This window comes from Varanus komodoensis, unplaced genomic scaffold (assembly GCF_004798865.1).
Source record: "Varanus komodoensis strain SLA01 unplaced genomic scaffold, ASM479886v1 scaffold17, whole genome shotgun sequence".
Classification (NCBI taxonomy): Eukaryota; Metazoa; Chordata; class Lepidosauria; order Squamata; family Varanidae; genus Varanus; species Varanus komodoensis.
Window position 1 is genome coordinate 16,830,835 of NW_025335505.1, and position 23,642 is coordinate 16,854,476.

The following is a 23,642-nucleotide window of genomic DNA, read 5'->3' on the forward strand; positions in this document are numbered from 1 at the left end:
TGATCAATATTGCTTCAAAATTATTAATATAAATTAGTGTTTGGGGAAAGAAAGAAAGACTCTTTCCCACTGCAAGTAGAAAATCACAAATATATGCTTTGTACACTTGCTTTCAATCCATCATTATTTTTGTTGAAAAGTTGTTCCTTTCAAATGGAATTGAAAATAACAGGCTACAGTTGAATTTTGTCATTCCATTTTTTTTGGAGGGAGTGGGGTTTATATTTGGTTGACTTTTAAGTATTATGTTTGGGTTTCCTGCATTGCATATGCTGACATCACATTAACAAAAACTATTATTTTAACCTTGGTTTTCTAGGATCATTTCCACTTAAAATTTATGGGCCTTTTCTCCCCCACACCCCATTGTATGTACTATGCACCCAACACAAATCACTAGGATATATTTAAAAAAGTAGTATGTATGTATGTATGTATGTATGATAGATAGAGAGAGGGAGGGAGGGAGGGTGGGTGGATAGATGGATTCTAATGCCTGGAATATGGGAACAGGCAGCATGAACTTGAATTTTTAATATGGCAGGGTGAATATGACCTTGTAGGTATAAGTGAGACTTGGTGGGATAACTCCTAAGACTGGAATGCAACAACTGAAGGATATGACATGTTCAAGAAGAACAGAAGAAACAGAAAGGGAGGCAGAGTTACACTTTAAGTTAAAGATACATGTCTCTGAACAGAAATGCAGGAGGATGCAATTAGTAGTCCTATCAGGAACATCTGGATTAATACAGATGGAATAAGGAATAATAGGCACATGGTTGGTGTCTATTGGTGACCACCCAGTCAAGGAAAGATGAGGATGAAGCTTTTGAAAAGCAAATTGCCAGTGTTTCAAGGAGGTACAGTGTTGTTGTTATGGGGAACTTCAATTTCCCCAATATCTACTGGGAGACATATTCTGTCAAACACATCCCCTCAAAGAGATTCTTCTGATGTGTTTCTGATAACTTCCCCCAACCAAAAGTGGAGAAAGGAACAAGAGAAACAGCTATACTTGACCTGATATTAATCAACAGGGAAGACCTAGTAGACAAAGTGACAGCTACATGAACTCTGGGGAAAGTCACCATGTCATACTTGAATTCTTTTTCTTGTTCATACTTGAATTCTTGAACAAGGTATGTTCAAGACAAACATATACCTTGAATTTCAAGAAAGCCAATTTTAATACGCTCAGAACAATGATAAGTAATGTTCCATGGCAATTACTGTAATGAGAAAAGGAGTCCAAAATGGATGGGTATTTTTTAAAAAGAAAATTCTTACAGCACAATTACAAACAATTCCAATGAAGAAAAGGGTAGAAGAAAACAGAAGAAGTCTTTTGTTACTTTCCAAAAAGCTTGGGGATGATCTGAAAACAAAAAAGGACATGTATAGGAAGTGCAAGGAAGGCGAGGCTACAGGAAGCATGGAATTGCAGGGAAGGTGTCAGGAAGGCTAAAGCTAGGAATGAATTGAGGATAGCAAGGGATGCTGAAAGCAACAAAAAGCGTTCTTCAGATATGTCCAAGTAAAAGACAGGGAAAAGAAATGGGGGTTCAACTACTCAATGTGGATAGGATTGAGAGCAGATGCCAAAGTAATGGCAAAAGTGCTCAATTACTACTTTGTCTCAGTTTCTTTTAAAGGAGTCATAAAGGAGCTGGCAGAAGAACTCTCAGAACCACTTTCTATTCATTCTAAGAAACCATGGAGGACACGGGAAGTGCCAGATGACTAGGAAAAGGCTAATGATGCTCCTATCATCAAAAAAGGAAAAGAAGGACCTGGGAACTACTGACCAGTTAGTCCGTCATCGCTCAGTGCAAACATTCTGGAGCAGATTATAAAGCATTCAGTCTGCAAAAACCTTGAAAACAATGCAGGTATTACTAGAAGCCATCATGGATTTGTGAAGAACAAATCCTGCCAGAATAATCTGATTTCATGTTTTGAATGAGTGACCTCCCTGCTGGACTGTGGGAATGCTGTGGACATCACCTATTGTGACTTCAGTGAAGCTTTTGACAAAATGTCCCATGATATTTTGATTTACAAACCAGGTAAAAGTGGGTGGAATGGAACAACTACTAGGTGGATCCAAAATGGGCTGTAGAATCAGACTCAAAGAGTTCTCATTGATGGCACCCTCTCAAACTGGAGGGACGCAACAAGTGGAGTGCTCCAGTTCAGACCTAGACCCAGTACTCTCCAACATTTTTATTAATGATTTAGATGAGGAAGTGCAGCGAATGATTATCAGCTTTCCAGATGACACAAAACTGGATGTGATAGCTAATACCCTGGGAGACTGAAAGAAGATTCAAGGTGATCTTGATAGGTTGGAGCACCGGGCTGAAAAGAACAGAATGAAATTCAATAGGGACAAATGCCAAGTTCTGCACCTAAGAAAAAGAAAACAAATGCATTGTTACAGGATAAGGAATTCTTGGCTCACCAATACTGGAAGTGAGAAGGATCTTGGAACTGTAGTGAATCACAAGCTGAATGAGTCAACAATGTGATGTCACTGCAAAAAAGGGCAAACTCTATTTTAGAATGCTGCAATAGAAGTATCACTTCCCATGGATGTAAAATACTAGTTGCCCTTTACTCAGCACTGATTAGACCTCAACTGCAGTATGGTGTCCAGTTTTGGGCACCAAAGTTTAAGAGAGATGCATACAAGTTGGAAAGGATTCTGAAGAAGGCAACAAGGATGAAACAGGGCTGGAAATAAAGCCCCGTGGAGAGAGATTGAAACAACTGGGCATGCCTAGTCCCAAGAAGAGAAGAGAAGAGAAGAGAAGAGAAGAGAAGAGAAGAGAAGAGAAGAGAAGACAAAGGGGAGATATAATAGCATTCTACACGAACACCTCAATTCATGACCAAACTGGGTCACGAACAGAAATTTCTGAAAAAATTTGCCTCAGGTCACGAACTCCACATAGGGTGATGATTGCGATCATGCCCCATCTCCCCTGTGAGCGCTCCCACGATCGCTCCCCCCCCCACTGAGTACGCCTACAATCGTGACCATCTCCCCTCTCCCCGAGTGTGCCCATGGCTGTGATTGCGGTTGCACTTGTGCAGGGAACATGGGTGCAATCGTGGTCATTTGGGGGGGGGGGGGGAGATGGCCGCAATCTTTGTTATTCTTTGTCACTTTGTTTCAAATTTTTGTGATTTAAAAAAAAAAGGTTACAGAATGGATTGACCTTATTTACATTGAACTGCATGGGGAAATTTGACTTGGCTCACGACCAATTTGGAATAATGGAATAACAGGCACAAGTTACAGGAAGCCAGATTCTGGCTAGATATCAGGAAAAATATCCCTGATTGTTACAGCAGTATGCCAACTGCTCTAGCTTGTGTAGGCAGAGGAAGGTTGTGGGCTCTCTCGCACTAGAGGTTTTCAAAATGCATCTGCATGGTCCTCTGGGATGGATGGTTTAACTCAGTGTCCTACACATAGCAGGGAATTGGACCCAATGGCTTTCTGGCTCCTTCCAACTCTAGTATGCTATGATTATATAGAATAGCATAACATATAGAATACAATAATCTACTTCCTTTTCCAGAACTGGAACCTTCTACCCTTTTACCCTTCTATAAAAAGACCATTTTAGAGACAGGAATGGTACCCAGGAGTTTTCTAACCCTATTTTTTTCTGTGCTGTCTGCTCATACGATCATAGGAATTAGCATACAGACATTGAAGACCACATGCTTTATATTCTAGCTTTCTTCCTGCATTTTTTGGAAGACCATTATTGGGCACTGTTACAGTTGCTCCCTCTGTTGTGGTGCATAAGCCTTTGTCTGTTGTTATGCCCAGATGTACTTCTCCCTCTCCTGTAGGGTTCAGTTTAAAGCCCTCCTGATAAACTCCTTCATGCTGTGGCACACATTCTTTCCAGTCCTTGAAGGGTGCACCTATCCCTTGACCTCCGTCCATCTTCCAGGAAGTGCAACTTGTGGTCACAAATTTCTCATGTCAGCACCTCTTTCACCATCAGGCATTCACTTGGCATATTTTTCTTTCCCTATCCATTCTTTTTCTTCACACTAGAAGAATTGAAGAGAAAACTGGCTGGACCCCAATGTTCTTGACCTTCCTCCTTAAAGCTTCAAACTCTGACATGAATTCTTCAAAGCTCTACTTGGCAGTGCCATTTGTTCCCAAATGTATAAGAAGGAAGGAATATGTGTCAGTGGGCTATAATAGCCTTTGTAATCTTTCAGTAATATCACTAGTCTGTGTACCTGGGAGACAGCATATCCGATGAGTCTACAAGTCTCCTTGACATGCATATGATTCCATCCTACACAACAGGGAGTCTCCCACAACTAACACTTTTCTTGTTCCTGCAGGCCTTGGTCTAATTGCTAATACGTGGTTGACCTTTAGCCTCAGTGTTGCATGGGATGACTTGCAGTTCTTCCACAGCAGACTGCCCTCCAGTCTTGTTCTTAAGTAACTGAAAGTGGTTCAAGAGATCCACTGCTTCCACTGGTGAAGAGTGTCTTCTAGTTGTTCTGCACCTTACTGGCACCCTTTTCCAGGGAGTTTCGTCCTCATTTCCCCTTCCCTCAGGATTCTCTTCTTCTACCTCAGCTTGCTGTTGCACTTCTTTTTCCTGTACATCTCTTAGCAGTTCCACCATTTAAAAACTCTTCATCTTTTATTTCATTGAGGGTGAACGCTTGCTTCTCTAGTGCTCTCACCTTTTCTTCTACAAGGGCTACTAGCTTGCACTTGTTGCACATGTAGGAATGTTGACCTCAGACAGGAAAACAAACACACAACACAGATGTTGCATGTCACCACCACTGCAGAGTCTTCTCAGTCCATTCTTTCTGCTGCATTTTTTATTCCAGATGCTGCGCCTGTTGTAACAACTAGTGCTTTCTCCTGTCTTCCCCTGAAGGTTAACAACACAGTCCTACCAGTAATCAGGAGTGTGTTTCAGGAAAGAAAACAAAGGCGGGAAACACTAAGAGGAAAAAAGAAGTAAAGAGAAAAAAGTAAAAAAGGTAAAAAAAAGTTAAGGACTTCCCCTGTGACCTCCTCCACTGAACTCCTGTTTGCTTACTTGCCCTGGTCATTCACTCTCTGGGAGTTTGGCTGCTTGCATTCCAGACTCCCTAGACCAGCCAGGGCAGCTTCTTCTGATCTGCTCACCTAGGAGTCAAGAACCAGGATGAATCTCTCAATCCACACAGTTGCTGCTAGTAATTAGGTCATTCCCTTTCAGTTTCAATTGTAGTTCTCAGGACATGTCCTATTTAGTTGTAGCTTTCAGGAGCATACAGCCTCTTAGAAAAGACCATTGGCTGGTCTAGTGCAGGCCATCACCGCTTTGTCTCTGCCTGCCTTTGTCTCATCCTCCACTGCAACTCCACCATCAAACTCCTGTTTGCTCTCCCTGTTTGCTCATTCCCTGGGAGCTTGACTTCTTGTATCCCAGAGTCCATAGACCACCTGGGGCAGCTTCCTCTGAACTGCTCAGCTAGGAGTGAATTCATACTCATTTATAAGATCCACTGAAAATATTATTTGTTATATGTTTTGGCTTCTTTCATGGAGCCGAAGACAGTGTATATGAGGATTCTCTGTTGTCTCCTTATGCCAGTCCTTGAGGTAGGTTAGGCCATGAGGCAGATGTTGCAATCAAAATATGCCATGTGGTTTATTTAAGGCAACAGTGCATGTGGGCAACAGGCAAGGAACAATTTCTCAAACGTCACTTTCAAGCACAGTTTGTCATATCATCCAAACCCAGACATCATATATTGTTGGTGGGGAAAGCATCCTCAATTAATCCTATTGTAGTCTGGGAACAATTATTTTATGTATTTTTTCAATTTATTTATTTTATTTATTGGAGAGCTTTGTCCAGCAAGCTATACTGCCCAGGTTCAGACAACATGACAAATTATGCCTGGGCATTGTGTCTAGCACACACCATAAACTACAGTTATTTTCACTGAGCAAACCAAGTGTGATAGTCAGAAACAAGCTCAAAGTCACCCAGTAAGCTCAAGCTCAAAGTCACCTAGGACCAAGTGAGACTTCAAGCCCAGCTCAGTACAACACTCTAGTGCGCCATACTGGTTTTCAATGAAACTTCTGAACAGAGATATATAGAATTTTGGTTCTGCCACATTTCTGATTGTGATCCCATGTGCTGGTAACACTCTAAAATAATGGAATAGTGAAATTGAGTAGAGGTAACCACATTTCCTTCACCTTCACAATTGCATGCTGCATTTCCCTGCTTCAAAAATGGCAGGAAAAGTAGTGATTAGACACAGAATCAGAACTGGGAAATAGTGATATCTTCTTAAGAACCTGTAAACAACTATGACTTGGAAATGAATGAGCAGAGATTAAATGCCTTCTGCAGAGAAGCCCCTCATCATCTCCAGTTTAAGTAGCATTACAAATTTCCTCCCTATGAGCATTCGCTGTTGAAAGGAGTAGCATCACCATAGATCTACAATCTTTGCAAGTTTTATCCATTGCAGATACCAAAGGAGACTTTGCTCAAGCCTGTATACATCCTTCATTGTAAAACAAGCAGGGCAACCTGTGGTCCTTCAGTTATTTTGGCCTATGAATGTCATCAATCCTATCTAGGGTAGCCAATGTTGAAGGACAAGAGGAGTTCTAAGGCAAAACATTATGGGGGTGGTGGGGACAAGTTACCCAGCCCTGCTTTAAAAGGTACCATAAACAGAATGATACAAAATCAGATTTCAGATTACAACCTAATAATGATGTTCTCACATAGTTTGGTTTGGCACATATGATTACAACATGGGCGTAATCCATTCACCTGTGAGTATACAGGATTCCAGCAGACATATCCCCACAGGACATAAGAGAACTCGGACCCTCTTTTCCCTACAGTTCATGCTGATGGACATTGTACCATGCTTTATGGGAATTCTGTGTCTAGGCTCAACCCTCTTAGCACTATCCATTCTACCGTCTCCGTTTTCAGGGGCCGCACCCCTTGACAGAGTAGGGCAGAGACCCAAATAGCAATACTGGTTGCATGCACAGGCCTCTCATTCCCTGTAGAAAGTGATGAACTATTTACCAAGTGTATGAATGCTGAAGGGGTGACTTGTTGTGCCTTGATGTTATAGATAAAACACCTCTGTTCTGAACCAAGCCCCACTTAAGAATTTTTCAAACCATCCCACTTGGTCATGTTGGTGTTTATTCTATTATGAAGGAAACACTATTAAAGTTTCATCAGTGTTAAACAATTGGACAGCCTGAAAGAGCTTACGTTCTTGAAAAGATGTGAAGAGCATCTGGAATCGGCTGCTTCGACTTCCTTCATCTGCCCACATGCGGATTACTCCAAGACCTGTGCGCAGCATCACATCGTTAGCAACAGTGCTGCAAAACTTAGCTTTTAAATCCTCCACTGAGCTACTTCCATCATAGACAGCCACAAAATTCCTTTTGCATTCATTAGAATTCTGCATTTCATAGTCCAAGAACCGTAAATATATCTACAAAACAAAAAAACAGTGAATATGACAGTATAAACCGACACTCAGACAAGATAGTATGGTTCTTTCCTAGACCAAGAACCATTAATATATCTACAGATCAAACAAACAAACAAAAAGTAAAAATGACAATACAAACCAACACTAGAAGAAGAAGCATTTCAACAGCATTCTTTCTTTTTAGAAATCTACTAAGCTGCTTCTGAGTAACAGAATACAGGTCATGGTTATGCTCTTATACAGTAGTAAACAGAAATTGTACAAGTTTATGAATGGAGTGGGGTTTTTTTCAAACATTTAGTCTTGTCCTAAAGATACAGGCCACAGGCATTTATTAAATCAGTCATGACAGAAAATTACCATGGAAAGTGTCCTGTGACTAATGAGACTGCACAGAAAATTGGAAAACTAAACTGTCATAATCTGTTGTGCTTTTGTACCCACAGAAGAATAACGGTCCCTCATTTCTCAGCATGTGTCTTTCTTACTATAATGTGTAAGACCTACTGCTTTAAAATCTAAAAATTAATAGGAAATAAGCCACTGATCTCTTTCTTCATATTTCCTCAAATGGTGGATTGTCATATGATTCAAAAACATTTTGATAATGTTTATGTAATTCAATAGTGAAATATCAAAGCTATTCTACAAATATGATTTATCTAGTTCATGCATTTACTATATATTTTGTTTCCAGAGCAGTTCATAACTGAAGCAGTTCAAAGCAGCATTATTATAAAAGCAAACATGGGATGAAAAGAAACAGCTGATAGTTGGAAGTAGTAATAAAACAATTAAAATATTAGTAGCCTAGAGGTTTTTGCCTTAGATGTTTTTGTTTTGCTTAAAAAATATCACAAAGTAGGCAACCATGGCAAGAAATTCTAAAAATAAGGCGTTTGCACTGAAAAGATGAAATCCTCAAACCACTGATTTTTGAAAGGTATCATTTATATCAGCACAAATGCATATCATTTGAGGACTGTGGCCTGTGGGTGTCTTACTCAAATTTGTATGTTTGTATGTGTACATATATATCTATGTGTAAAATAGTAAGTTTCAAACATTTTGGATCCAGTATAACCAAGAACCAAGAGCTGCACTGCAACAGGATGTTTGAAGTTTGGTGTACTGCAAAAATGCGGTGAAGCATATCTTTCTTTCATTCTTGCCTCCACTCAGTAGCATTAGGGATACAGAAAGGGGGAAAATATAGAATATATGATGTGACAGAAATGGGAGTAGGTCAGCGGTCGGGCCAAAAGAAAGAAGAGGAAGATGAGAGGGAATGACCTTTTCAGAAATGAACTAGTTTCATAAATTAGTTTATGTTGAATGACGGTCATTTGACATAAATGAATATATTAAACTAGTTCATTTATGACATTTATGGCATTCAGAATTTTAAAAATCTCAGTTCTTAATTTCTTTCCCAAGTATTTTTCATTTCAGTGGGGTGAGGAATGCTTTGTTATTGCTAAACAATTCAGAAATACTTGTTGATTGACTGCAAATCCTCCCGAAGTCTCCCAATAGTTTACAGACTTTCCTTCTGCCCATTCCAGTCAATATTGCCTAGCATGGGCTCTCCAGGCTTTGAGATACTTTTCCATGCACCATCTGGATCCCATCCCATGCATGGGAAGTTCTTCATGCTAAATAATGTGCTATGCCACTGTGATCTTTTCTTATCCCACATGGGCTTTGATCTTATGGCTTCAGGTTAACAAGGTTCTCCTGCCCACTGAATCACCACAAATAAAATGAGGTATTCTGTTAAAACCTATATTATTTTCAAATTTTCTATTTACTACTGTTCTCATTCATTTAGTTGTTTGATTGTTTGATTAGGGTTTGAGTATATTTTGTTCACAGGATATATTTCCTATAAAATATCATTAAAATAAAATAGTACTAAGTTTATTCACCTTTCACTGTAACAAATATACAGGTTGTTTTCTGTAATGCATTTTTCTAAAAGCCTTACTTAAATTTGGCCAAATTCTGTTTGCGATGACCATTCTGAAATTATATTTCATCTCAGCCTGGGGGAAAAATTAAGTTACCAATATAAAGTTTGTAGGCATAGTTAGGCTATGCTGCCTTTCAAACTTAGTCTCAGGTAACTGAACTAAACTTTTACCCCATAGCTGATGGAGATACAGTAGTAAGCATGACAGAGAGGATTATGTTGCAAACAAACTGGTGTTAAGGGAATCTTACTCCTGAACAATCTAGCTAGCTTTGGAAAAGCAGCATAAGCTGATCAAACTCTTACTTGTGCAGCTCGGTAAAAATGGAAGACTTTACTTTAATCTTCAAGCTCCAAGCTCCTTAGCCCAAAAAACATTATAAGAGATGCAGCAGTATTTATTCTGCATTTCACACAATACTAATGAAATACCATTGACACAAGAATTCAAGCGCTATTATTTCAGAATTTGTTAAATATATTTCATTATTCTGGATCACTTTCTTATAGAAGTTTTGACTTCCACTGTTGCCATCTTTCCTTTCCACAACTTTTCCAGTCAACTCTTGATACCTCTCATATGCTTTTACCTTCCACTGGAACCCTAGTCCCTTACACATAATCATAGTAATTATGGGTTTTTTTTGTTTAATGCAGTGATACAAAGGGAACTAGGCATTAGGTGAGTTTGCATCTCATCCTCAGCCGTCTTAGGAATAAGCCATGATGGGATGGTTGTTCATGGAGAAACCCATGACACATCCGACAGATGACTGGGTTTGCTGTGTCTTGTTCTTTTCCTCCTTTCACCTAAGATTTCCAGTTGGCTACTAGACATATCACAGGGCAGAAGTTGTCTTATCTTATCACACCAGCTCCCCCCTTCACCACTCCATTTCAGTCTCCAGTTGTTGTAGTTGTGTTATCCCCTATTTCGTTTTGGTGCCTCAGTTATGTGCTATTAGTTTTGCTTTTTTATTATTATCTTTCCTGTGGTCTTCTGCAGGTGCTAACTTATACCTTTTCAACATGAGTACTCTTGCCTGTCCAATTCCTGATATGTTTCAGTTGTCAAAGGGAGTGGGAAAAAGAGCATGTAACTTGCAATTCCTGATATGTTTCAGCTGTCAAAGGTAGTGGGAAAAAGAGCATGAAACTTGCAAGGAAACTGACAATATTTACACATAGCTACTCCAGTGCCCTTTATCAAGGTACTAATGTTGTATGTTACTTTTGAATCATGGAGTCATTAGAAGACAGTATTTGGAATAAGATAATTTTAGTAGCATATGCTATACTTTATATTAAGGATAAATAGTGTGTTTATTTATACTTGGATCTCATAAATAGTAAACCCTCTGATCTTGGAAGCTGGTGATGATGTGGAGTAATGGATATTACTCAGCGATGCAGAACATAAACTGTAAAGGTTTCTAGGAAAGTGATTCCCCCATCCAAAATAGCAACCCTGGTTCAACTGCTAGATCTTGTGACATCCTGGACACCATTATGTGACCTAGTACTCAATCCCAATAGTATGGAATTTAGTTGGTCACCATGACCACAAGATGTCACAATGACCAACATCTTAGTGTCAACTACATGTAATTTAACTTTATCTTTCACATTATCTGTGCTTTGTTTATTCAGTTAATGTCCAAAACTGAGCCCTTTGGACCACTTCTGGTGCTTTACAAAGCAAGTGGATTCTGTCTGAAGTGGCCAGAATTGCATCAGGACCTTGCATGCAGCTTCATTCAGAATTTAGCTTCACAAAACTACACACTGTGTGTGTTTGCATGCATGAGAGGGGCACAGAGAGAGATGCTTTCTTTCTCTAAATGCTGATGATGGGGCAGGGAAGGGGACAGAACGGGGTCAAGTGGCTAACAAGCCCACCTTCTACTCATAGGACAGATTTTATAGAGGGAGCTTTTCCCAGGATGGCCTTCTTACAATGACACCAGACTTCACTATGAAAAAAGCCATCTAGCTCTAATCTTAGCCTTGCACCTATCCTGCTGAAGGATTCTTGCCTAGAGACACATATATAATGTGTTCTATCTTTATACAATTTGTATAGGGGAAAAAACATGTGGGGGTGGGGCAGGAGAAACAGAAAGCATATAACTTTTCTCAATTTTGAAAATTTTCACATAAACTATTTCACCTGTCATTCAGAAACAGCAGTTTTCTTTCTTACTTCCATTTCTAGTCTGTCTGTCTTTTTCAAAATAACGGTTCACAAGGAAAACAGGTAGAAAATCTTTTTTTTTAATACCCAAAGTGTAAAGTTTATACTTGCACAAAAAATAAAAATAACCACACCTACTCAAGTCCACTCCTGCTCATCTGAAACGTGGTAATCTGGATCCTCTCAAAAGCAGCAACTATCCCAAGGAGCAACTACCACTGTGTACATTTTGTTTATTTGTTTGTTTTTATTCAATTTTGTAGTAGGGATTCATGGGGGGGGGGGGGTTCCCCTACTGGTAACTGCCATGTAGAGGGAAGTGATCTAATTGAGGGTTTCAGCTGGGGAAGAATGGATTGAAGTTAGTTTAATCTGGGTTCCTTACGCATACAATAAACAAAACCAGAAAAAATGGGTGAGGTTCACAGTCCATCCGTGCAGTTTTATTCTTAGATGTAAAGTAGAATAGATACATTCATAGCATAAGGGTATCAGTGGCTGTATGTTACAGACAGAATCAAGGGTAGCATATCTCTGAAAACGAATTGTGAGCAAATAACTTCAGGAAAGGGTTATTCTGCACAGGTCCCACTGGTGGGCTTTCCATGGTTGTTTACAGTGGGAAATATGAAGCTGAACTGGATCGACTTTTAATCTGACTCAGCAGAGCTGTTCTCATGTTCTAGCACAATAAGAACATATTTCTAGGAATTTCTTGAATTCAGTTCATTGATAGGTCTTGGTCTTGAACTATGCGATATTTGAGTCGCAAGTTACTGTTAATGAAACAACTCCTATTTTGCCGAAATATATAGAACAAAATCCATTAATCTTACTTGTGCTCCATTCCAAGGAAATGGGATGGGGCAATGTTAAGGCAGATGTTCTGAGTACCTTATTTATTCTTTAAGGCTAGAAATGGAAAAGAAGACTTATACTTGGCATTAGTCTGATGCTTATGTTAGAGGCCCTGCTCTGGGAACCCTCCTTGAAGGTGATTAGGAGAGAGAATACCCGGAGGAGGGCCTTCTCTGCTGTGGCGCCAACATTATGTTCCTTTTGGTGAGAGATAAAAACCTTTTTATTTGACCAGAATTTTAATGCTTAAATATTTTAACTAAGTTTTTAATGGCCATGGTCAGTCACATTTTATTATGCTTGCTATGTTATTGCATTTGTTGTGTTTATTCATTGTTAGGTTTTATTTATGTTGTAAGCTGTCCTGGGACTTTTGTCAAGGACAGGGAAAACTATTGTAATTAAACAAACAAATGACAGAGTTACATGATGGGATTCCAATGATTCCCCATCTCCAAGCAGACAAAATCCAAGGCTTGAGCTAAAAAAAAGTTTTTGACACGTCTACACAGCTGAGAAGAAAACAACTTCTTTTCAGGATATTTTTGTCTTCCTTAAATCTTACTGAAATTATCTCTCAACACTGCAACTTTACAAACAGCATGAACACATCATGTTCACTCTCAGTTAAATTTCCTTTCTCTGAATACCTCATGCATGTTTGTAAATATTACCTGATTTGTGTGATCACCATAGTTTACATAGACTTAAACAATGACGGTTTGTTTAAGTCACAGTACATGCCAGGCAAAATTTGTTTAATTACAAATCTTAATGCCTGCCTGAGACCAGGCATCATGGCTTGTTTGAGGGAAAAACCACCCTGACAGAACCTATGGCCTGCTGGGTAGCACTCTGAGCATGTGTGTGTTATGGACAGTTGTGGTGAATTGAGCTTCCATCTGAGTACCTTTCAGCGGATAAGCTACAAAGTTAAGCTTAAGCAATGGAATGTCACAAAGCAAGGTAACAAGCAAGCAAGCAAACATCAAATGCATTTTAATTATAATTTATCACACACCAATAGGGGAAGGATGTTCACTAAATCAGTGAGACTTAGTTATTTCTCTATATCCATAGGACTGAGCTCTTAGATGTAACATTTTACATCTAATATCTATGTGCTGAAACCGGAAGGACAACCATAGCACAAGAGAAGTAAGCACGCCGTAAAGTCAGAGTTGCAAGTGTTGCAACAGTGGTGCCCACACATGTCTGCCTGACTTGTGCCAGAACACTCCATGCCCATATCGACCTTATCAGCCATCTGCGAACACACCGTGGACAACTCACAACCCATTAGATGTCAAGGTCCACATCAAAAACGATGGACGAACATCATGTGCATTTATTACAAGTGATTGTATTTTTACTGCCTTAGCACAACACACACATTCACCAACAGAGCAGTGCTGAATCATATTCGTAAGATTCAAGTATAAAGCCTTGAATATGACTCAGGACTGAAAATTACTGAGTGATGAACAATGTATCTGAACTAAGAATGGCGAGTTAGTTTTATTTGCCTTTTAATGCAAACTTATCTGATACACAGTTCCTAAACTAATGCATAAACCCCAGTGCACTTCTCCTTGGGTTTTCAAAGCTTTGCAGTACAAAATTTTCTGATTTTTTAAAAAATGCATGTGTACTGGATGAAAAGCATGTGAAACCAAATGCAAAATTTCATGCAGATTTCCAAAACAAAAACGTTTATTTATTTATTTATTTATTTATTTAAAATTTTTATATGTCGTCCCCTTGCTATATAGCCTTGGGATGGCTCACAATCCTAAAACTGGGGGAAAGGAGAAACTGCTAGAAAATATTTGTACATCTGAATTCTGAAAATAAACAGACATGCTTTCCATGACAATTGTATGATAACAGAACACCAGAGCAACTCTTTGATTATGGAAAAAGAAGTTTTCCATGGAATACTATCCAGGAATACTTTCTTTTAATCTAGCATGATTTATAAAAACCTTTATAGATTTCCTTGATTTATAGCCACCTAGGAAGGCCTTGGCCATTATAGGCAGCCTATAAATATGTGTATAAATAAATAAATAATCCCTGAGTGAGTAACCTTCTACAGGGAGCTTCAAAATAACAGATAAGAGCAGTATAGTCAAGGAAGATGTAATAATCCATTCTGGCCATAAAATGTCTACCACATCTGCAGGTAGCCTCCAGCAGCTGACATGTAAATATACACTGCCTTCATATAGCCCCTTTATGAATCTGACCAATTGCTAAAAGTTTTCTTTTGCTGGAAGGAGTCCTAATGCAAAAATCAAACAAGATTCTTTGCTTTTTGATTTCATCAAACCCCATTGGCTTTCCTTTTCTCAGCTCGAGTATATCATCAATAATATGATGCCATTTAAAAAAAACATAAGTTATGATTACTGTACATGACCTGTGGCTCTCTGTTGATTGCTGCAGGTTTATAAATATGGTTTTCCTGTTTTACTCTAGCTAAATAACTAAGGTGAATATTGAAAGAGATCTTGTTTGACTAAATGAATGCATGTATAAAACATTTGTTTTGATTTCCTAGTCCTATTTCCAGTGGACTTTTTAAATGTAGGTGGCATGCAATTGAGCTATTAACTCTCCCAAATACAAATAAGCTTATTCTTATTCATATGAAACCTCTGGTTTATCTTGCTCTTGTTTAAAGGAAACAAGACAGCATCCTACTATTTATTAACCTACATTTGTAAATTTAGTATTCTTATCAAGCATATTAATGTAACAGATGATCAAGAAACAACTATTGCAGAATTATTTTTTTGAACTTGTGCTTTAAAATGTCAGTGAAAGCCTCTCATTCATAACTTCAATTCCATGTTATTTGACTAAAATAAATGACATGAAATGGAGCTGAATGCTGGTTGTGCTTGAGGTTTGGCAAGTCACCGCAAAATGCCAGTGCCATTAGCAACAAAAGTGATAAAACTTCACTGCAGCTGTGGCACCTATAATTTATAGCTCCTGATCGTATTATGGTTTAAATGAATGTCTTGTCACCTTTAAGGCTTGTATTCATGTCATAATAATGAAAAAAATATGGGCTGAATTGGATTTTTTTTCCATTTTAATTTTAACACAATAGAAATTCCTGACTGCATACATTAAGAGAAAAGAATTACCGCAACTGTGAATAACATATAACTTCAGTAAAAGTTAAATCATAATCTCTTTATACTGAATCACTTTTGATGAATTCTCTTTCATCACTCATCGAAGATTTGTTCTGTCAGCAAGATTGATTGGGTAGGTCAGGGAACCATCACAACACTCAGCCTATATTCTAGCAAAGCTCATTTCGTTCTTGGACTCTTTCATCCGCAGTAGAAAACCACATTTAGGCTGGAAAAATATATTTACAGGAATGGACATAAATCTCTCTGCAAAGATCCTGGCTATATCCTAAAAATATAGAGCCCTTCATTTAAAAGGGATAATCAGTGTTTAATTCATACGAAAAAGCAGTTAGGTTCACATGTGCCAGAAAGACGTTTTCTTTTGGACTTAGAAGGTTTGCTGCCATTCCTATACACTTTGGGTCTCCTTCAGGGAAACACATTTTCCAATGTACTGTTAGTATGGCTTTCATGTTTGCTAAGTTTTGTAATGAATACAAGTTTCCCTTTTGTACTTTTAATGTTAGTCAACACTAACATTTAGGCTGAGAAAATCTAGATTATATATTGGTAGTTAGAAAACTATATTTCCTTATACATCAAACTGACCCCAAGATTTTCCAAAAAGTTTTGTTGGTCATCCCACATCCAACAGTGACTCCAGGCAATGGCACAGAACTGAGCATTCCTGAAATCATTACCTACCTTTTGGAATCCTTTCCCACATATGGCAGAAACTGGAAGACTTTAGACACCTCTTACAAATGCACTCTTACAACTTTCCCCCCAATAAACATCAATTGTGCTTCTCTGTCTTAATGTATCTAATTTCTCAATGTATTTATTATTGTACATTATTTTCAACATTGCATATATTATTTGTGTATTCTGACTTATGTATTTATTATATAAATCACTAATACAGTTTATGATATGAAGTGGTATAAAAGTAGTTTAAATGAATTAATTTTATTGATACCTGGCATCAAGTAATCTCTGACATGGTGATTCTAAGAATAAATGTCCTCAAAATGAATTAAATAATACGTATTTGGAATACTCTATATTTGACTAGGTGAAGGCACACTGTGGAGGCAAATCCTATGGTTTTGCCCTGTGATATCTCCAAAGTATTGTGAAGTAGCTGCACTAGACAACTTTATGGGGAAGAAGATCACTATCCCCCTTCTATCTCAGAGGGAACGGAACAAAGAAATTACCTTAGTAAGGGTATATTTAGCTATGAAAATATGTAAAAACAGCTGACAGATCTTTTTAAAGAAATTTTTAAAAGTTCATAATAAAGAAGCATTTGGATCTGGGATCCTGGAAAACAATTGTCCCAACACTAAAAAAGTGGTCACAGGAAAGTAGAGCTTACTTTAAATGTAGAAACTTTCATGCAGTCAAATGAAGCATTTCTTCATATTTTTAACAGGGTACATGAAAAATAAGCAAAACACTATGTATGTGCATAGACAGAGGCCATTTATTTCAATGCAGACAATGTTTAGAGCTTTCTTCACTCTGATACTATGACTAGGCTTATGTTATGAACATAACTTAACAGTTATGAACTGTGACTGTGCTGCACCATTTACAGATGGACAAAGATGGGTCCCAAACAGTTAGTCATACTTCCTTAACAGCCTGCTTCTTGATTCACCAGTTTTATTCATTCTGCTCCTCCTCTTCATCATTATAAAATGCTGAATGTTTCCAGCAAAATTAAAGGAATTTACAATGCAGATCAAGCATTCAAAACTTATATTAATATCAGCAATTATATAGTGCAATCATATAGCACTACTTACTGTATATCTCCATCTTTTCTCCAAGTGCAAGGAGCCTACTGATGAAGTTCCTCAGCAAACAAGTGAGCTGAGCAACAGGGAGAGGAGGCTGGGACATGGAACTCGGCTTCCTTCACCAAAAAAGATACAAGTGCTAAGGAACCACAGAAAGGTAAACCCACCATTCTCTCCAGTAGGATAAACAAAGGAACTTGATAAAATCCAAAACCGCCTAGGTTTTTCACTTATACCAACTAAACAAATTATGAAGGTAGAAAGTCAACAGGGGCATCGGTGTATTGCACTGAGTGCCAGATGCATAATTATATGCCAACTGGACAGAGGTTGTGGCTGCGTGCTCACTGTCATGAGCTCCTGGCTCTCAGAGAACATATTCATTCCCCTGAAGCCAAGGTTGCTGACCTGGAGAAGCAAAGAGAGGCAGTCAGGCTGCCTGATGGGACCGAGAAGGTTCCACCTCCTGTGTGACAGTTCCTCTGCCTCAGGGAAAGGGAGTCTCAGGGAAGTAGGGTGCCATTCTGAGGAAGAGGAAAAAGAATCCCTTAGAAGGGACCCATTCCTTGGAAGCTGAGTATATATCCTCACACTGAGAATATACCTCTGGAGAGTGGGGGAGTGGGGGAGATTAAAAACATAGCAAGCTGGGTTTGCAATGTACATGTAGATCTCATGGTGAATTTCTTGCCTAGTGTGAATGTTACAGATATCACACGCTGTCTAGATAGCCTTGTAAATAGAAAGGGGGTAGATTCATTGTTTGTGGTCCAGATTGGTACCAATTACAAGGGGAAGTGTAGCTGTGAGGTCCTGGAAGCCAAATTTAAGTTGCTCGTTAGAAGGCTGAATTCCAGGACCTCCAAAGTAATATTTTCCAAAATGCTAGCTGTTCCACCAGCAGGTCAGCTGGACAGGTGCAGCTGAGAAGTCTCAATGTGCAGATGAGATGGTGGTGCATACAGCAGGATTTCACTTTTTTTAGGCCCTGGAAAACATTTGGGAAAAGACCTAAAGAAGGCCTATAAAGGAGGGGTGGGCTCCACTTGAACCAGAATGGAACCAGACTGCTGGCATTGAAAAGGTAGCAGAACAGCTTTCAAACTGAACCCTGGAAGAAAGCTGACAGGAGATGGGAAGCCTCTGCTTCAGATCAAATTGTCCCTAGTGGATGAAAGGGAGGAAGATATTGCCAAAGTGTATGAGGAAGGAACTAGGTAGCAAGGTTACGATAAGCCGCAATTACCAATTGGAGAGGACAAAGTGCTGAACCAATAGCTACATGAAGCTGGAGGTGAACACAGTGCTTAGATGTTTTAATGCAAATATTAGAAGCCTTACAGCCAAAATGGGAGAGCCGGAATAAGAAGCTAGATAGAGTAGGCATTAGGGAAACCTGGTGGGGCAGAGATAACCAACGGGATATGGTCATCTCTGGATATAAACTGTACAGGAAAAACACGGAAGGGCACTCCAGAGCAGTTGTCACCCTTTGTGTTAAAGAGGGCATGGAGTCCAACAAAATTGATAATCTAAAGTGTGAAGATTCCTCCACAGTGCATATTAGCATAATAGTATACATAATAATAACAGCTTATTAACAGTAATAACAGGTTATTGCTGCTGTTGTTGCTGCAAAATTGCTGCCGCACGGTTTTATGCTCCAGTGATTTTATGCTCCAATGATAATGTACAAATGTTCCACATCATCTGGTCTCATAGGAATATCTGGCTATAAAGTCAACAGGTGAAAAAGAAGATACGGCTCTTGTGACCTTAGTAATTGTACAGAAGAGGAAATTCAGAAAAGAATGAGCCACATCTGCTGAAATGCCCTCTTCTATTACAATTATTAAAGTTGCAGGAGCCTTCAATTCTTTTTCACCTAGCTACCCTACTTGAATCGTATCCTCCAGCACTACTGACAGTGATCAATAGAGAGAGAAGATGTTTTTGCATAATATCCTTGTGATCTCATCTATTTGGATAACAGAGAATGAGAATGTGTATTTACCTGCCTGTCCACTCATCTGTCACACTAAAGCTGCAAGATAATGAAGCCACATGAAATTTGGCAGGTATTCTAAAGTGACCTTTGGGTTATTTTGTTTTTAAAATTCACTAATTGATTTTAATTAATCTAAATGTGTCCAATGTGTCCATGTGGTTGAAACCTGCAGTATAATTTCAGCTGCTGGGAAAAACTTTGCCTAATGAGTGGCTATTTTGCAGACCAGCCCATAAAAGGATATATGAAACATTTGTTCCCTTTTTCAAAACAATTAAAAGTCAAAGGGTGAGAACAAATGGGAGTCCGTATTCTCTATAAATGTTTCTTCTTACAAAATACATACTTTTAAAAATGTGCATAGAAAGAAATGCACATTTAAAAATTAATTTTCATGCTTTAGGCAATGTGAAGAAGTACATACTTCTGAAAAAAAATGAGCACTTTTCCTCTTCAGAATACACACATTTCCATTTCAATGGAAAAAGAATAAAGGCAACATAACCAACAACAAAACAGATTGCAAATGAGAACAAACAAAGCAAGCCAACCTGAGTTTGTAAGTGGAAGTTAAAGAATTTCAATGGGCTTTAGTCTTCTAGTTTCTTTCATCTCTAAAAACAGATGGTTTGAAGCTGGATAGATATTTAGGACAATGGACAGTGGAACAGCCTAACTGTGAGCAGACACTGCTCAGGGGCATGGAGTAGACAGAGCCCTCCTTTTCCCAGAGTGGTTTGCCTGGCGCCAATGTTATATGCTTTTTGGTGCCAGGTCAAGACATGTTTATTTATCTGATATTTTAAAGTTTAAATATTTTAATTGAGATTTTATCCTCAATTATGTGTTAGGATGTATTTATTAGGAGTTTTATATTGTAAGCTGTCCAGAAATGAACCATAATGGACAGGATAGAAATACCCAAACAGACAAATAAAGTGGAGGGGTTACAGGGTACTCCTGGCAGAGGCCGTGCCAGGACAGGGGCCAGTGGGCATGGCTTCTTCCGCAAAGAGTGGGCACTGCCATCTAGTTCTCTGACAATTGCAAGTCTTTGCTACATCAACATGAGAGCCATTCCCACCAGTGCAAAACCAGGTCCATGGACTATGTGTATCTGCTCAGTGTAGGAATATAGCACAAAAATCATACCATAAATTTCAGACATGAATTCAAACTTAATATATTCCAAAATTTATTGGTCATTGCAAAGCTAATGACATATCACCAGCCAGCAGAACATAAATAGGTCTCGGTGATGGTATCAACTATCTGGAATGTGCTCCCATGTGAACTTCAAAAGTTAGAAAGAGTGGTTAGTTTTAAAAGCTTCTTGAAAGCACTGGTTCTCACAAGCTGTCCCTGACCTGCAAGGAAATATGCTCCTACCCTTTCTATTCATTATTACTCTGTCATTTTTATATACTTTGGTTATTTCAATAATACATTCTATCTTGCTTTGATTTGTTATATTTTATATTGAGCTACTTGGGAATTTTAATTTTAAGCAGCCATTTTGAGACTTTGGTAATAGGGCAGTGTAGAAATACTTTTGATAGATAGATAGATAGATAGATAGATAGATAGATAGATAGATATGGATAGATAGATAGATAGATGGAATTGTAATAAAATAATGAAATAAAATAGAATTTACCAACCTCTGAAAAATACCTTATTGTTTTATTTCAGTGAAAAATAATTTAAACTTAAAAACATACTTGTAGTATAGAGTATAACTATAAGCTGCAAGAAGTGGTGGCACATTTAGTGGTACAGTAAATGATATAGTTTGGCTTTAAACACAATTATTTTTTAAAAAGCATATAATTTAGAAAAAAAAGAGTGCATTCTACATAAGTACAATCCTGTGCACGTTTTGACAGAGCAAATCCCCAGTATTCCCCAGGACCTTTTTCTATGTCAACATGCACAGGAATGTACCCTTAGTCACTCTCTGATATGTACCTACCATTGCAACTATATTCCATGCAGCACTAATTGAAATTTGCCTGGCTATATATTAGGAAGTCCTGTTTCAATCTCATTTACACCCTCAACTGAGTAGGTGTCCTTAGACAAACCAGAGGCAGGCCCTGAGTCTCAGATCCCTGCCTGTTTACTAAGGGAGTACTAATTTGATCTACTGCTACAGAATTGCTGTATGGAATATATGGTAATGATCTGAAGCACTTTGAATCCTGATGCAGTGCAATACTGTGGTACACTAGACAGAATCTAGAAGGTTATAAGAGGTGCTGAGACACCCTGCCTGAAGTGCCTTCCCTGCACTTCACAACCATCCTAGAAAGAACTGCACCAACTCACAAAACAACTTCATGATGTTTAGTAGGATGATGAGGAGGAGGATGACAATGACAATGACAATAAAGCACAACCATTGTCCCAATTGGGGGTGTACTCTTGCTCTTTGAATGCTGGCAAAATGTAGCATATCCAAGTTATGCAAACAAATTTTATCTGAATTCCTTGCAAGATATAGAAAACCATTGTACATATATTGCATAAGAAACTGATACAGTGGAAAGAACCCAAGTCTAAAACCCCCTATAGCTCAAAATGATCTACCTATTATGCAGTCCAAAACATTATTTATAGCAAGTGAATGTTACTCTGTGCAGTGACAAATTGCTTTCCCCTGTATAGAAAGGAAAATAATAGTTTAGAGGTTCAGCACTGCAAACCTTATTAAGCAAAGCCTGTCTGTACAAAGTAATGAATACTGTAGTAGTAAAGTCACTTTGTTAAATTAAGTTCCCAAACCAGACAATGGAACAGGACTGACCTTGGATCGTGGTGGTGCTCGAATGTACCACTTGCAGTCGACTGCCTCAGTGTCAGAAGCTTTCCCTTCTTTCCCAATTTGCACAGATTCCACAATTCCTTCAGATCCTCCCATCTCAAACTCGCAAACTAAGTAACAACAAAGCAAAATGATGAAATCCAGGCAAGAGAAAATAAGAAAGAGGGGAGGGGAGGGGAGGGGAACGGGGGGAGGGGATCAATTAAAAAACTAATACTTCCAAGTGTTATGAAACTTTGAACATACCAACCTGGCAATGGTTTCAAAACACCAAGGTCCTTGAAGTCTGGATCTTAAGATAAAATTTGGAAAAGTAGAATTAGAAAAGGTTAGACTTTTTTTTCTCCCCACCGAGAGAAAGAGAGAGTTATAAAACTGAATTAATCTGTACTTTAGGTTTTTAGCATTGTTTATTTGATAGCCCATCATTCAAGGCAGGAGGCCCTGCAAGGCGGGATATAGCAATTAAAAGCATATAATGAAATAAAGAACAACAATAATAAAACGCAATAATAAGAACAGCAAAAGTTCTACAAAATAACAAACATCAGCAAAAAAAGAAAGAAAGAGAAAAGAGAGAGAAAAAGAAAGAGAAAAAGCCTGCAATTGCAGCTATACAAAGCCTCATAAAACAGAATATAGAAATAGAAGATAGGCAAGAGTAAAGAAGTGAGTCCTCAGTGTTTTCTTGAAAGCCTCAAGAATAAAGACTCACATTTAAAGATCATTGAACGATAATGTAACATGCAGAACTGTTTGAGCAAACTGAATTTGATATTTCTTCCTGAAAAACCTGTTTGATCATAATTTACCTTACTCCCACTTCATTAAAATAAGATTTACTACAATACTTTGTAATAAAAACTGATTTCTACACACATTAATATAACAAAATTCCAATTAATAGCAATCCAACTATTATCAAAAACAAATACAACATTGCACCTACTGAGTTGCACCTATTTTGTATAGTGAAATTCATTAAAGTTACTTGCAACAGTTGAAATTTCAGCTTTCTGTTAGAACAAGAGAAGAAGCCAAATCAGCAAGTACAGTAAAAGAGATATGCAACTGAAACGCACAAGAGATGGGATCTCTAATCCTTTAGCATTAGGAATGTGTAAAGTCTTGCAACTAGTGCTTTAATGAGAGGAAGGAGAAAGGGATTGCGTCAGTTCTTCAGAACACATTAGCCCTGCAATAAGCAGGGAGTTGGACCGAGTGGCCCTCTGGCCACTTCCAACTCTACTACTCGGTGATTCTATGACAGCATGGCTCTGGAAA

At 38.4% G+C, this 23,642-nt stretch overlaps 1 protein-coding gene across 2 annotated transcripts in view; it reads right to left on the bottom strand.

Annotated features, from left to right (window-relative positions):
• The window catches only part of NETO1 (neuropilin and tolloid like 1), a 108,362-nt gene that overhangs the window by 21,070 nt on the left and 63,650 nt on the right, over window positions 1-23,642 (bottom strand). For both annotated transcript variants that reach the window (XM_044426495.1, XM_044426498.1), the window contains exons 5-7: window positions 22,609-22,650; window positions 22,341-22,468; window positions 7,314-7,542 (exon numbers count right to left, since the gene is read on the bottom strand). In XM_044426495.1, the coding sequence (XP_044282430.1) occupies window positions 7,314-7,542; window positions 22,341-22,468; window positions 22,609-22,650 (399 nt within the window). The remainder of the gene's footprint in view (window positions 1-7,313; window positions 7,543-22,340; window positions 22,469-22,608; window positions 22,651-23,642) is intronic.